Source organism: Pelophylax lessonae (genome assembly GCF_965119305.1).
Source record: "Pelophylax lessonae genome assembly, chromosome: 9".
In the NCBI taxonomy this organism is placed as follows: domain Eukaryota; kingdom Metazoa; phylum Chordata; class Amphibia; order Anura; family Ranidae; genus Pelophylax; species Pelophylax lessonae.
In genome coordinates this window covers 94,579,624-94,595,946 of record NC_138776.1, presented here as the reverse complement: position 1 = coordinate 94,595,946, position 16,323 = coordinate 94,579,624, and the positions used below count along the sequence as shown (strand labels likewise).

Genomic DNA, 16,323 nt, shown 5'->3' with positions numbered 1-16,323 from the left:
TTTCTTGTGCCAAAACTTCCAAACCCAAATACCCAAAACTACCATGCTATATTGAAGACTCAGAAAATAATGCACACATGCAACTGAAACACTCAATCCATAGCAATCAGGTTAGGAATCACTAATGACTTTACAAGTCACTAGTGAATTCTAGTGCTTGCAAAGTAGGGTCTGCCAGAACTGAATTTACATTTTTCTCCCATATTTATTATTGTATCATTGCATGCCTAGTTAAAGCAAATCATACATATTAGAGTTAAAACAGCTGTGGCGTGCAAGTAACCAACAATAAGCAATTTGAGTTTAACATGTGAGGCACGCCAGTGAACAATGAAAGATTATTTTTGCTTGTCATGGGTTACTCCTTTGTGCATATCTAACTACTTTACCTCATGAAGTAAAGGCTTGAGATTATGTATATAGTGGTGCAAATGCATGTGCACATACTAGGGCTGCTAATTTACTAACTGTACTTAAACATCTGTCTGTTTATGATCTTCCAAGCAGCAGCCATTGCCTTTCCCTTTGATATGTTGTCGCTGAGTTGGGTAGTTAATAGAAAGTGGAGGTTTACTCTGGTACCAAGATTTTAACAGTTTGTTAACCTGCTCCTTGTCAGTAAGTCCATGGATGTGGTCTTCTTCATCCTCTGACTTCTTGGTAAAATTGGCTATTTTCATCTCATTATGCATGCTTTGAAAGAAATGGAGGATACATTTGTGGGCAAAGTCTCGTGCATGTTCGCAGCAGGTCTCATCAAAGATCTTTTGCTCGATATCAATGTAGTTGCTCCAGTATCGTGTTTGTAGAAAGGCAGTTTGGTCAAAGCAAGGCTTGAGTGAGCGAGCCAGAAACGCCAGAACAATGAGAACTAACAGAATGCCCCATCCTAAAGCCTGGAACAATAAAGCATTTAAAAACAGTTAGCTGACCTCAAAGTGAAAGTCTACCCCAATTTTAAATTTGTCGTTCAAATTAGTCTTAAATTCCACCATGTGGACTGGCTGGTTGAAATCTACCACAGCAATATCTAACATACTAATACATATACTGAATATTTAAATATCAGAACAAAAAAAGAATGGCTGTGGCTCTTTTTAACTGCGTTCTGCTCCCCTTTGCACAGCCCTTTGTCGCTTCAAGATTATGACTAAATGTGTTGGGAAATACAGTAGATGTCAGTCACTATTACCAATTAGCTTTCCTTTCTTTTTTAATTCATTTCTGAAATGGTGACTATCTTCTATGGCAGTGCACATTTGTTTCATGTATAATTGCACATCATTTAACTCATAGATCTCCAAACTACAGCCCTCCAGCTGTTGTGGAACTACACGTTCCATAAGGCATTGTAAAACTCTGACATTCACGGACATGACTAGGCATGATGGGAATTGTAGTTCCTCAAAAACTAGGGAGTCAAAGGTTTGGAGACCCCTGATTTAACCTTTACTGGGTTATATTATTTTTGCATTTTTACAATTGAAAGTGATTATAAAGCTTTGGTTTTTATTTTTTAAATATAACAAATATGTCATACTTACCTGCTCTGTGCAATGGTTTTCCACAAAACAGCTCTGATCCCCCTCTTCTGGGGTCGCTCAATGCTCCCCCCCCCCCACCAAGTGCCCCCATAGCAAGCCACTTCCTATGAGGGGAATTGAAAGAGACACACGGCCTGGTTCTGCCCTGCATCCCCCCCGCTCTCTGTTTAAATGGCTCCTACGCTGGATCCAGATCAGTTTCAGGTCAATATTTAGGGGGAGCTTAGGGGTGTGCTACCATTAAAAGTTTTTTCCCTCTTTGCAGTAAATGCATTAAATAAAAAAAATTTTACTATTACAAATACTTTGACTCAGTAAAGATGCATTGGGGTTTGTTGCCCTGGAGAAAGAAAATAGAAAAAAAGATGCATAAGGTTTAAAGAAGATGTACAGCCAAAGCTTGTTTGACTGTACATGAATTACAGGAGTGCAGTTTGCCCTGTGACATGTTTTCAACAGAGAGCGGGCTGAAGTTCACTCTCTGCTGACGTCACAGAAGTCAGTCCAGGCACTGCATTATCATGACAATGGAAGTCGGGATCTGCCAGGTGCCTGGACCGACACCCGACTCAGCCTCTCAGTGAGCCGCTGAGAGCCTGAGTCGGCCGCTCCGCCCCCTCCACAGCCCAGCACTCCAGTGAGCAAGGAGGGGGCAGAACAGAGAGCTGTTGACTGACAGTCACTAGGTCTCTGCTTGGGGAGCTGTCAGAACCAAGTGATTGGTGGTGTTCGATCGCTCGGTTCTTAGTGCAGAGGCACCGGGGGACAGATGCAGCATCGCACCGATGCTGCATCCATCTAGGTAAGTATAATTAAAAAAAAAAAAAACATTCCCATACATCTCTTTTAAGGCTTGGGAGTTCAGTGCCCATACATTTTGAAGAATGTGATGCCTTACCCAAAGGCCCCTCTGACACTAATATGAACTGTAACTGATCAATAGCCTTCCTTGTAACACCAAAGCTGGCCATAAACTAGTAGAATTCTGTTTGGCATTTTTCTTTTTAACAACAGTTGTTTGACTTTCTAATAGTTAGTAAGGTCAAATCAATGCTTGTTTTCAATCGCATTTATGAGAAAACTATGAAGCAGGAAAGAAAATTTTCCTTGAATGAATACAACAGTGTATATGAAGTTGTTGTTCAGAAAAGTCTATTCACTCCGAAAACAAATATTGAAAGCAAATTTTTTAAAAAAAGTACTGTCGAACGACATTCGTCAAGTCATTGCATGTGTTGGGAATTTTTGTACAAATGTTTGTATGGCCAACTTAAAGCGTTCGTTACCCCAACACTTCATATTCCTGATATGTGCCTGCTGTACAATGTACTTGAATGAGAAAGTATACTGTTCTCTTTGCATTGCTTCCTTTGTGTGAAATACCTCGTGTTCCCGCTAGTCCCCATGATTTCCTTATAAAAACTGACCACACTAAGCAGGAGAGCACATAGTTGTCAGTTCTCTAGCTATGCTGGGAACTCAGTGTGCCTTCCTCCAATGATCAGACTTGTTCTGACATGCCCCCGCTGTACAGCCATTCACTGGAAAGTTCAGTGTGCTGCTGCTTCTCCTCCCCCCAGCTCTTATACAGCTGAGAACAGAGGGAATGTGATCACCTATAAAACAGGGAAAAAAGGTATTTATAATGTTTTTTTGTATATCTATACAAAAATGTTTTGTCTTTCATTTCTATTTTTAACTCAATAGGTTGTTTTACAAGATGATCATTTACAATCACTTTATCTCCTGTTTATATATTTGCCTCTACTTTGCCAGGATCTCTGTTTCAAAAGCTGGCCATACACATAAGGACATACTGAAGCTGGCCATACACATAAGGATTTCTCTTGTTCAGTCTCCTGCTATTCTTACAGCCGCCACCCACAGATGTCAGAATACCTAAACAGTGACTGCAGCTGACTGGCTGCACTCGCTGTTCAGCTGACCTTTTTCCACTCAATTACTTTTCCTTTCCTGCATGTAGATTTGTGGAGCCTGGTGATATCGGTGGGACTACCCATGGCTTGAATTTCAGCCAGTTACTCTAAAGCTCTAAGTGGCCATGCTGACACCACTCGGCTTAATAAACTTTGATTGAGAAAACAAAAGAAACTGGGCAGAAAAAAGTCAGCTGAATAATGACTGCAGTTAATTGGCTGCAGTCACTGTTCAGGTATTTTGACAGCCCTGGGTGCCCGCTGCGGCGCTGTCAGAATACAATAGTCAACAGAGGACTGAGCAAGAGGCATTTTTATGTGTATGACCAGCTTTATTCATGGGCACAAGAGTCCTGACAAAGTAGCAGCAAATACATAAATTTGAACCATGTAAAGCTGGCTTAATTCACCAGTGCAGGAAGATATCTGCTCCTAAATCTAGTGTTTCACACTGAATTGCTTATCAATGTTATGCATTTGCAACTCAGGGATGACACTGAGCAATCTAATTTAGTGCAGTCAAAACAAATACCTATTATGGAAAACAAACCTGTGGTTCTAAAGCTTAGACATGTACCTTAATGCAAAATGTTTAGGCATCGGTTTTTGGCCCCTCACCCCCCCCCCCCCCTTTTACTTACATGAGCTCTCATTTGATCCCCTTCTCTCCCTTCACTTTTGTGTCTCACTGGCTTTGCTGGCTCCCGCTGCTGTCAATCAAAGCCACTGTTGAGGGAGTGGGGTGTGCACAAAGCAGGGTTTTTTTTTTCTTTTAATTTTTGCTTTACAATTACTTGAAATACCCAAAGACTTCAAATGTGTAACATAGTTACTGATATTGTGTTTTTTTTTCAGGTTTTCTGAAATAACATTCTGATGAACTTTACAATGCAGGTAAAATGATAACAGAACAGAGACACTTGTATAACTTGCCTGTGACCAGCATTTTAGATATCTTGATACGGCTTTCCTTGAAGTGTTGTTCCTAATTAGGACGTCTTCCTTACAGGGAACCTTGTACAGCAGGTTCTGTATTTCTGGTGAAGAGCTGTTAGCAAAACCTGGAAATTTGTCAGGGTCTACTGAGCCACTAAATGCACAGACAAAACAATTTCCATCCAAAAGTGTAGTCAAAATCCACACCACCGGAGCCACCATAGCTCTTATGAACACAGAGGTGCACATATACCTGTCAGAAATATAAAAGCATACTGTAAACATTTTGTCTTTATGAAATTGTTGGTAAAATGACTTATTTTCTTTATCTGACTTTATGGAAAATAGACATTGAATATCTTGTTCTAGTGCATACCTACCGTGCTCTATCCATATCTTTAAAAATAGTTTTTAATGGGCTTTATACTTCAAACTGACTCTGAAAGCAAAGCAAAACTTAGATATCAGGTAGCATGGCCAAACTGCCAAAATTATTTTCTTGTGCTAGATCATCTCTGGTTTGGAGGACACATACAGTGGGGATCGAAAGTTTGGGCACCCCAGGTAAAAATGTGTATTAATGTGCATAAAGAAGCCAAGGAAAGATGGAAAAATCTCCAAAAGGCATCAAATTACAGATTAGACATTCTTATAATATGTCAACAAAAGTTAGATTTTATTTCCATCATTGACACTTTCAAAATGACAGAAAACAAAAAAATTGTGTCTGCAAAAGTTTGGGCACCCTGCAGAATTTATAGCATGCACTGCCCCCTTTGCAAGGCTGAGACCTGCCAGTGTCATGGATTGTTCTCAATCATCGTCTGGGAAGACCAGGTGATGTCAATCTCAAAGGTTTTAAATGTCCAGACTCATCTGACCTTGCCCCAACAATCAGCACCAAGGGATCTTCTAAGCAGTTGTCTAGAAAACTGAAACTGAAAATAGTTGACGCTCACAAAGCTGGAGAAGGCTATAAGAAGATAGCAAAGGGTTTTCAGATGTCAATATCCTCTGTTCGGAATGTAATTAAGAAATGGAAGTCATCAGGAACAGTGGAAGTTAAAGCAAGATCTGGAAGACCAAGAAAAATATCAGACAGAACAGCTCGCAGGATTGTGAAAAAAATAATTCAAAACCCACGTTTGACTGCACGATCCCTCCAGAAAGATCTGGCAGACACTGGAGTTGTGTTACACTATTCCACTATAAAGAGATACTTGTACAAATATGGTCTTCATGGAAGAGTCATCAGAAGAAAACCTCTTCTACGTCCTCACCACAAAAATCAGCGTTTGAACTTTGCAAATTAACATATCTACAAGCCTGATGCATTTTGGAAACAAGTTCTGTGGACCGATGAGGTTAAAATTTAACTTTTTGGCCAGAATGAGCAAAGGTACGTTTGGAGAAGAAGGGGCACAGAATTTAATGAAAAGAACCTCTGTCCAACTGTTAAGCATGGGGGTGGATCAATCATGCTTTGGGGTTGTATTGCAGCCAGTGGCACAGGGGACATCTCACAAGTAGAAGGAAAAATGGATTCAATAAAATTTCAGCAAATTTTGGATGGTAACTTGATGCCATGTGTGAAAAAGCTGAAGTTAAAGACAGGATGGCTTCTACAAATGGATAATGATCCTAAACACACCTCGAAATCCACGGGGGATTACATCAAGAGGTGTAAACTGAAGGTTTTGCCATGGCCTTCACAATCTCCTGACCTCAACATAATTGAAAATCTATGGATAGACCTTAAAAGAGCAGTGCGTGACAGACAGCCAAGAAATCTCAAAGAACTGGAAGACTTTTGTAAGGAAGAATGGACAAAGATACCTCAAACAAGAATTGAAAGACTCTTGACTGGCTACAAAAAATGTTTACAAGCTGTGATACTTGCCAAAGGGGGCAGTACAAGATATTAACTCTGCAGGGTGCCCAAACTTTTGCAGACACCATTTTTTGTTTTTTGTTATTTTGAAAGTGTAAATGATGGAAATAAAATCTAACTTTTGTTGACATATTACAAGAATGTCTAATCTGTAATTGGATGCCTTTTGGAGATTTTTCCATCTTTCCTTGGCTTCTTTATGCACATTAAAGCGGAGTTCCGGGCACAAAAACGATATTTTTTTTTTGTGCCCCTCCGCTAGGTAGACCTCACCTAAAAAGGAATTGGATAGTTATTTTTTTTTTGTTTACTTACCTTGTAATTGAAGATCGAAGATACTCACCTTAGAGTACTTCCTCCCTCGGAGCCGCGGCTCACCCCGTCACTTCCTGTCTCGCTATGATTCCTGGGAGCTGAACGTCATAGCTCCCAGGAATCAATGCGACGGCATGCCCAGAAGCTGTGGAGGAATGCCGCACCGGAAGTGACGATAGGGGGCTGGTGCAGGCGCATTCTGGGACAAGAAGACGCGGAAGAAGACACAGAAGAGGACCGCGCCGGCTTCAGCTGCCCACAAGAGAGATGGAAACGCTGTGGAAGAAATTTTATAAGTAAGTATTTCTTCTAAAAGGTAAGTGCGAACCGGGACAGATCAGAGGCTAGCCATTGTGGAATGTGCTAGCCCTGACTGTCCCGGGGGTATGTTTAGTAAAAAATGACTTCTGTGCCCGGAACTCCGCTTTAATACAAATTTTTACCTGGGGTGCCCAAACTTTCGATCCCAACTGTATTTACTACATACTATGTCCCACTTTATAGGTCTTGTCTACAGTGCCTTGCAAAAGTATTCGGCCCCCTTGAACTTTTCAACCTTTTGCCACATTTCAGGCTTCAAACATAAAGATATAAAACTGTAATGTTTTGTGAAGAATCAACAACAAGTGGGACACAATCATGAAGTGGAACGAAATTTATTGGATATTTCAAACTTTTTTAACAAATAAAAAACTGAAAAATTGGGCGTGCAAAATTATTCAGCCCCCTTAAGTTAATACTTTGTAGCGCCACCTTTTGCTGCGATTACAGCTGTAAGTCGCTTGGGGTATATCTCTATCAGTTTTGCACATCGAGAGACTGAAATTTTTGCCCATTCCTCCTTGCAAAACAGCTCAAGCTCAGTGAGGTTGGATGGAGAGCGCTTGTGAACAACAGTTTTCAGTTCTTTCCACAGATTCTCAATTGGATTCAGGTCGGGACTTTGACTTGGCCATTCTAACACCTGGATATGTTTATTTGTGAACCATTCCATTGTAGATTTTGCTTTATGTTTTGGATCATTGTCTTGTTGGAAGACAAATCTCCGTCCCTGTCTCATGTCTTTTGCAGACTCCATCAGGTTTTCTTCCAGAATGGTCCTGTATTTGGCTCCATCCATCTCCCCATCAATTTTAACCAACTTCCCTGTCCCTGCTGAAGAAAAGCAGGACCAAACCATGATGCTGCCACCACCATGTTTGACAGTGGGGATGGTGTGTTCAGGGTGATGAGCTGTGTTGCTTTTACGCCAAACATAACGTTTTGCATTGTTGCCAAAAAGTTCGATTTTGGTTTAATCTCACCAGAGCACCTTCTTCCACATGTTTGGTGTGTCTCCCAGGTGGCTTGTGGCAAACTTTAAATGACACTTTTTATGGATATCTTTAAGAAATGACTTTCTTCTTGCCACTCTTCCATAAAGGCCAGATTTGTACAGTATACAACTGATTGTTGTCCTATGGACAGAGTCTCCCACCTCAGTTGTAGATCTCTGCAGTTCATCCAGAGTGATCATGGGCCTCTTGGCTGCATCTCTGATCAGTCTTCTCCTTGTATGAGCTGAAAGTTTAGCAGGGCGGCCAGGTCTTCGTAGATTTGCAGTGGTCTGATACTCCTTCCATTTCAATATTATCGCTTGCACAGTGCTCCTTGGGATGTTTAAAACTTGAGAAATCTTTTTGTATCCAAATCTGGCTTTAAACTTCTCCACAGCAGTATCACGGACCTGCCTGGTGTGTTCCTTGTTCTTCATGATACTCTCTGCGCTTTAAACGGACCTCTGAGACTATCACAGTGCAGGTGCATTTATACTGAGACTTGATTACACACAGGTGGATTCTATTTATCATCATTAGTCATTTAGGTCAACATTGGATCATTCAGAGATCCTCACTGAACTTCTGGAGAGAGTTTGCTGCACTGAAAGTAAAGGGGCTGAATAATTTTGCACGCCCAATTTGTCGGTTTTTTATTTCTTTACAAAGTTTGAAATATCCAATAAATTTCATTCCACTTCATGATTGTGTCCCACTTGTTGTTGATTCTTCACAAAAAAATTACAGTTTTATATCTTAATGTTTGTAGCCTGAAATGTGGCAAAAGTTCGAAAAGTTCAAGGGGGGGGGCGAATACTTTCGCTAGGCACTGTATGTCCTGTTTATTATATGTCTTTTTATAACCTTGGCAGATGACTGAAGGTAGCATCAAAGCTAATGTATGTAAGTGTATGTAAACTAGGGATAGACTGATATGGTTTTTCCAGGGCCAATACCGATACCGATATTTTGGTCACAAAGTATCGGTATTCTCCGATATGGGCCGATATTCTCCACATTCAATCACACATCCAATGCAGAGTGACCAGTGCCCCCAACAATACAGAATGACCAGTGCCCCCATCCAATGCAGAGTAACCAGTGTCCCCAACAATGCAGAGTGACCAGTGCCCCCATCAATGCAGAGTGACCAGTGCCCCCATCAATGCAGAGTGACCAGTGTCCCCATCCAATGCAGAGTGACCAGTGCCCCATCTAATGCAGAGTGACCAGTGCCCCCATCAATGCAGAGTGACTGACCAGTGCCCCCAACAATGCAGAGTGACCAGTGCCCCCATCCAATGCAGAGTGACCACTGCCCCCATCTAATGCAGAATGACCAGTGCTCCCATCCAATGCAGAGTTACCAGTGCCCCCATCCAATGCAGAGTTACCAGTGTCCCCATCCAATGCAGAGTGACCAGTGCCCCCATCCAATGCAGAGTGACCAGTGCATGGGGATTAGAGCGCTGCCTGATTACACAGAGCAGGGTTCTTCTGCTTACCCGGCACGGACGTTGTCATATGAATATATAACTCAAGTTGACCAGCGCTATGGGGTATATATCTGTAACCGTTAGGTGTGAGCTGCCACCAACCTACCCCTGGAAGTCCCGGGGTCAGAGAAATGAGTAAAAGGTATTGTTGGTATATGGCGCTACCTTTTCAAACAAAAAAATGGATGCACTTACGGGCTTTGCTCAGTGTGGGAGAGTTTTGATTACGTTATGATAATTTAATAATTCATAGATATAATATACAGTAAATAAAATTCATACACATATTGCTAGTGTATTTCAATAGTGCATAAAAATAAATTGAATATAAAGTGCACCGTGCAACATAAACCAAATGTTTTTTTGTGCAAGTATTGCCTATATAAAGTGCTAGGTATTAGTGCAAATAAAGATCACTGTACCAGTGCTCAAAGTGTTTTATAGGCTTTATTTAGGTAAAAAGTGCTTAAAAAGAGTAGATAGTACAGAAGAAGGTGGGTACTTTCAAAATACTGTGAAATCCTCTATCTGGAGGTTCTATAAGTGCACGAAGTCTCAGATTGTACTCATAAATGTGAGAAACAAAATATATAACCAAAAATGGAATTAGGAATGAAATTATTGTGAAATGGTGGGAAGATTACTCCCAGTGCTCTATACCCAGTCGTGAATACCAGTGGCTACCCGTGTGGAGTGACCGGTTTTGGTGAGGGTGCTGGTAGTGCCTATACCCGTGGCCCCCCAACAGGTACTGCACTCACCCTTCGGTTTCCCACTTTGGACAGTGGTGCTGGCAGGTTGTATATAGTTCTGATTTACTGGTTGTCACGGGTCCTGGGCTGCCCTGGTATTGTGGTAGGATCGGCTGTTAGTTTCCTCCCTGGAGGTCCACAGGGTCTGGTGGGCTCAGATAACAAACAGGGGATCCCCCATAGTGTAATATGCAGGGTACATGTACAATAAACAAAGCAGTAAACTTACAGTTGGATACGAGCTATTCAGTGGGGAAAATAACGCCGGGACACTTCCGCGTTCCACGTCCGAGCTCCCCTAACCGGAAGTGACGTTGACGCAGTAAGTGCTGCCTTACGCGTTTCATCATCAAGACGTCATCTGGAGTGGCCCTCCAGATGACGTCTTGATGAAGTTGTCATAAGAAGTCCCGTCTCCTATGATAGACGTCACCAGTGGGCTGTCTATCATAGGTAGGCAGGACTTCGTATGACAGTGCCCGCGCTGGGTATGCAGAAGAACCCTGCTCTGTGTAATCAGGCAGCGCTCTAATCCCCATTCCCCCCCCTTCCCCTCCGGAGGCAGCCCAATAGGCCCTACCTTAAGAAAATATTGGTCATATCGGCCAAGTTCGTTGCCAATACCGATACTTTAATAAACGTGAATATCGGCCGCCGATCATCAGCCAAACCGATACTCGGTCGATTCCTAATGTGAACCCTAACAATGTTTATCCTATCAATTACCTCTTCTTATTTTCTTACTTTTGGCCATTACAATGTGTTATATCTGTGCAAAAAAAACATGTTAATCCTGTCAGAAATCCAATGCTGTCCTATACACTCTACAGTCTTATCTCAAGCAGTCTTGAGATCAAACATAGGCTAATATGTCAGAACTACATAAAAAAAAAAAGGTAAAATGCTTCCCACCTTCCTAATCACCTGAAACACTCCAGTGCTGAGTTTAAAATTGCAAAATCATGTTTTTAATTTAAGAATATCTACAGTATATAGTGCAAAAACTATTAGCGGTTGTAGATGTGTTACTGTTTAAATCAAAATTCAATACTTTAATGTTCAGTTAGATTAACAGAACATTTTTCAAGACAAGTTTGGAGAAATGTACCATTGTTCTCAGGACAGCTTACAGGTGTTATGGCTCCACTTTCTTGCCTTTCCTTTTCTCTAAAGAATACTTGTAACATATGACTGCAAGCTTTGCAGGACCTCTTACCCAGTGCTGCCCAAAGAAAAAGATGGCCATTATGATGCAGAGGAACACGTTTATGTAGCAACCTTCATTACTGCTCTGATTAATTTTAGGAAACTATTAATACTGTCATAGACCATTCTTTTATTTTATTCAATTAGACCAGGGGTCTCCAAATTTTCTGAAGAAAGGGCCAAACTTTAAGAGGGCCAGACTGTGCCCAGGGGGAGTAAACAATGCCCAATCTTTGGTATTAGAGAGGGAGAAACAGTTGGTGTCATTAGGAGGAATAGTACCCACGTTTTGTTGTCAGTGGAAAGAATCATGCCACATTGTTATTGTCAATACAAGGAATAGTGCCTCATTGTTGGTGTCAGGAATTATGCCCCATTGTTGGTGTCAGTGGCAGGAATAATGCCTCAAGCATCGGATAAAGGCAAGCAAAGGGCTGCATCTGGCCCCGGGGCCACAGTTTGGAGACCACAGAATTAGACTATACTTTTTCTTTCAGTATACAGTTGTTTGGATACAATTAAAGTGTCTATTAGTGCCTGATCACACCGATTAGATGCAGCAACACAACACACAGTAGCACCTCTTTTTGTGTTGGTGTAAAGTAGTGCCATTCATATCGAACCCCAACGCACCTTTTAGGTACTCTTGCATTGCTGCACAGCACAGCATGAGACATTACACAGCAACACACGTGGCTTGCAATGAGCTGCCAAAAATACTACATGCATGATTTTTGTTTTATTGTGATGCAATGCGGTTTAAAAGGCATCCATTTCGCATATGTGAACCAAGCCTAATGCAACACATGTTACTCAGTAATGCACAAACCAATGTGCATGTCTTTAACGTACCACAGCAGGGCTGGTATGAATAGACCTTATGCTTGGTGTACACAGACAAATACATTTGTTAGTGATAACAAATTAATAAAAAAATTGAATTCTACAGTTGGGTACAGAAAAGCTGTGATTATTCTACAGAGAATACAGGGAATTGTTGTTGCTGTTATTATTATAATTTAAAGAAAAACTTTACTCTTAGATATGCTTTTCTGTACTCCAACCTGTCAGATGAACAAATTGTGCAGTATTTAGGTCAGGCATACAAGTCTAACCACAGTATAATATACAATTAAAAAATAATAATAATAATAATAATAAAAAAATATAATGGCTTGCTGTATACACATTTGGTCATAAACTATGGGATAAATCTTTGCTTTTCATGTGCAGCACTTACTTTACAATTGCAAAGTCTTTTTTCCGGTTTCCTGGAGGTCTGCGCCATTCTTCAATCATTATTACTGATTGCCTGTTCACAATAAGGCCACACAGGAAGAGAGCAATTGGAGGCACAAACATAATCCCCATTCCGTACATCATGTTATATCTGGGTAGACATGGGCAGTTAAAATCTAGGGAGTTGTAGATTTTCACACTTGCCAGCGCTAGAATTCCACAAATTCCATTCATTACTGATTCTGAGTTGGACTGGAAATACTGAAATATCATTTTAAAGCGATCCATGCTGATCAGTTACAGTGTCTCAGTTTTTTTCTATGAAAATGCAGTTGAGTCAAGGGTTGCTCCCAAAAATCAAAGTCCAATTTTGTTTCCAAGGAATATGTTTCTTCTTGTGTCCATTAAAACTAAATCCTCTTTATCATTGGTCCTGTCTTTTTCCACAAAGTGATTTTCTGTCTGCATGGGATGTGTTCTTTGGTGGTTGTGTCATGCTTCAGCAGGTAAATGAGTTAGTCAAATGTAGTGTGTTTGTTTTAATGAATGTATCACTGGCAGGGTTTTCTAAAGGAGATTAGAACAGCAGTTTGGAGCATCATACAAAATACAAAACGAGTAAAAAACAAAAAACCCACATAAAAACAAAGACAATTATTTTGAAATAAGTTAGTTATCATGCACTTCCCACTGTGGGCTTAAATAGGCTTTAAAGTTATACTAAAGTCTTGCTTTTTTCAGTAAAAATACCAAACATGGTATACTTATCTGCCCTCTGCAGTGGTTTTTGCACACAGCAGTCCAGATGCTCCTCTTCTCAGGTCACTCTTCAGTGCTTCTGGCTTCTCCCTCCCGTAGAGTGTCTCCACAGCAGGCAGCTCGCTATGGGGGCACCCGAGCTGAGCCGCAGCTCCTTGTGTCCATTCAGACACAGAGCCGCGGCCCCACCCCCTTTCTCTCCTCATTGGCTCACTGACTTTGATTGACAGCAGTGGGAACCAATGGCGCCACATTGCTGTCTCAGCCAATGAGGAGGGGAGTCCCGGACAGCCGAGTCTGTCGTGCAACGTCGCTGGATCTAGATGGACCTCAGGTAAGTATTAGAGGGGCTGAGGGGGGCTGCTGCAAACAGAAGGCTTTTTATCTTAATGCAAAAAATGCATTAAGATAAAAAACCTTCTGCCTTTACAACCACTTTAACCGCTTGCCGCCCGCCCGCCGTCATATGACGGCGGAGCGGAGCGACCATTATCCTGGGCCGCCGTCATATGACGGCGGCACTTTAAGCAGGGCAGGCGCGCGATCGCGTGCGCGCCGCCCTGCACTGCCGGTGTCGGGGTGTCCCCGGGACACCCCCCGTCACCGGCAGGGGGGAAACAGCCAATGGGCGTGGCTGTTTCCCACGTGATCGGCTGTGTTCCAATGACACAGCCGATCACAATGAAGGCGCCCACTAGATGACCGCGCATGCGCGATCGGGAGCGCGCAGCGCGGTCATGTCGGTGGCACTGTGTTCCGTAGGAACACAGCTGTCACCGGCAGTAGTAAACAGTCACTGACAGTGACTGTTTACTATGTGATCGGCTGTGAATCCATTCACAGCCGATCAGAAAATGTAAACAAAGAGCAGTAACTCAGTGTTACTAGCTCTTCTCCCCTCATACAGTTTCCAGTATGAGGGGAGAAGAGCTAGAAATAGTGAGTTACTGCTCTGTACACATGTAAAAAGTAAAATCACACTAATAAATGTCCCCACACAGTCCTCAGCCCCCCCCAATGTCACCTGTCACCCAACAGTCACCTCATCAGTGCCCAGAAATTGACACCCATAACGTTCACATGTGAGCGCAGCGATCGCAGGCAGAATCACAGCGATTCTGCCCGCGATCCGGAAATCATTGCAAATCGCAGGACGCCTGTGCGTTGCCCTTGATTTGCAATAGCACCCCAAACGCTGTGCGATGTTGCCGCCATTTCCGCCTGCCGAATCGCGGTAACATCGCGCAAACATCGCATGACGCCCAAAAAAGGTACAAGAGTTTCTTTGGAGCGTCATGCGTTGTTTGCGCAATGTTACCGCGATTCGGCAGGCGGAAATCGCAGCAACATCGCACAGCATTTGGGGTGCTATTGCAAATCACGGGCAACGCACAGGCGTCCCGCAATTTGCAATGATTTCTGGATCACGGGCAGAATCGCAGTGATTCTGACCGTGATCGCTACGCTCACATGTGAACATAGCCTAAAGTTCACCGGTCACCAGAGACTGCCATCAGCAATGCACCATCGCCCGTCACCTGTCACCCATCAGTGACCATCGCCCGTCACCTGTCACCCCATCAATCACCGTCACCTGTCACCCCATCAGTCATCGTCACCTGTCACCCCATCAGTCATCGTCACTTGACACCCCATCAGTGATCGTCACTTGTCACCCCATCAATCATCGTCACATGTCACCCCGTCAGTGACTGTCATCTGTCACCCCATCAATCATCGTCATCTGTCACCCCATCAATCATCGTCACCTGTCACCCCATCAATCATCGTCACCTGTCACCCCATCAATCATCGTCACCTGTCACCTCATCAATCATCATCACCTGTCACCTCATCAATCATCGTCACCTGTCACCCCATCAGTCATCGTCACCTGTCACCCCATCAGTCATCGTCACCTGTCACCCCGTCAGTCATCGTCACCTGTTTGCCATATACATGCAATCACTTACTGACCGTCTAACGACTATATACGTCGGCCATTAAAAGCTAAATACTGGAGTTATGGCAGCAGATAGCCCCCATAACCCCGGTATTTTTTGAAACGGCGGGCGGTCGGCTTTCAGATAAGAGTGGTCCCAGTGGCGGATTCGCCGCGGAATTACCCTTACGGTGCAGGGGAAGAGGTGCCCCCCCTCCTGCCGCGTCCCAGACGTTTTCCCAGCTTACCGGACCCGCCGGCAGCGGAGAAAACTATCCGGTCCCGGATCCTCAGAGACAGGAAGTCGAGTGAGGGCAAGATGGCCCTCACTCAACTCTATGGTCTTGGAGGACCGGAGCTACGTCAAAAGACGTTGCCTAGCAACCGGTTTAAAGGGCCGCTTTTTTTTTTTGATTTTTTTTTTTCCCTCTTTCAACAATTTTTTTTTTTTTTTTTCTTTTTTAGTGTAGTTGTGAGGTGTGAGGTCTTTTTGACCCCAGATCTCACAATAAAGAGGACCTGTCATGCCTATTTCTATTACAAGGGATGTTTACATTCCTTGTAATAGGAATAAAAATGATCAAAACATTTTTTTTTTTTAAACTGTGTAAAAATAAAAAAATAATAAATAAAATAAATAGGAAAAAAAAAAATAAAAAAAAATTAAAGCGCCCTGTCCCCGTTAGCTCGCGCGCAGAAGCAAACGCATACGCAAGTCCCGCCCACATATGTAAACGGTGTTCAAACCATACATGTGAGGTATCGCCGCGATCGTTAGAGCGAGTGCAATAATTTAAGCCCTAGACCTCCTCTGTAACTCTAAGCTAGTAACCTGCAGACATTTTTAAAATGTTGCCTATGGGGATTTTTAAGTACCAATGTTTGGCGCCATTCTGTGAGCATGCGCAATTTTGAAGCATGACATGTTTGGTATCTAATTACTCGGCGTAACATTATCTTTCATATTATGGAAAAAAATTGGGCTAAATT

General features: G+C 42.6%; 1 protein-coding gene across 1 annotated transcript in view; it reads right to left on the bottom strand.

The window, feature by feature from the left end:
- Nucleotides 1-473: 473 nt before the first annotated feature.
- The window catches only part of LOC309563787 (calcium homeostasis modulator protein 1-like), a gene marked incomplete at both ends in the record, with an annotated part of 72,873 nt that continues 57,023 nt past the window's right edge, over nt 474-16,323 (bottom strand). The window contains 3 exons of the mRNA XM_082268400.1: nt 474-896; nt 4,415-4,670; nt 12,634-12,705. Coding sequence (XP_082124526.1) covers nt 474-896; nt 4,415-4,670; nt 12,634-12,705 — 751 coding nt within the window. The remainder of the gene's footprint in view (nt 897-4,414; nt 4,671-12,633; nt 12,706-16,323) is intronic.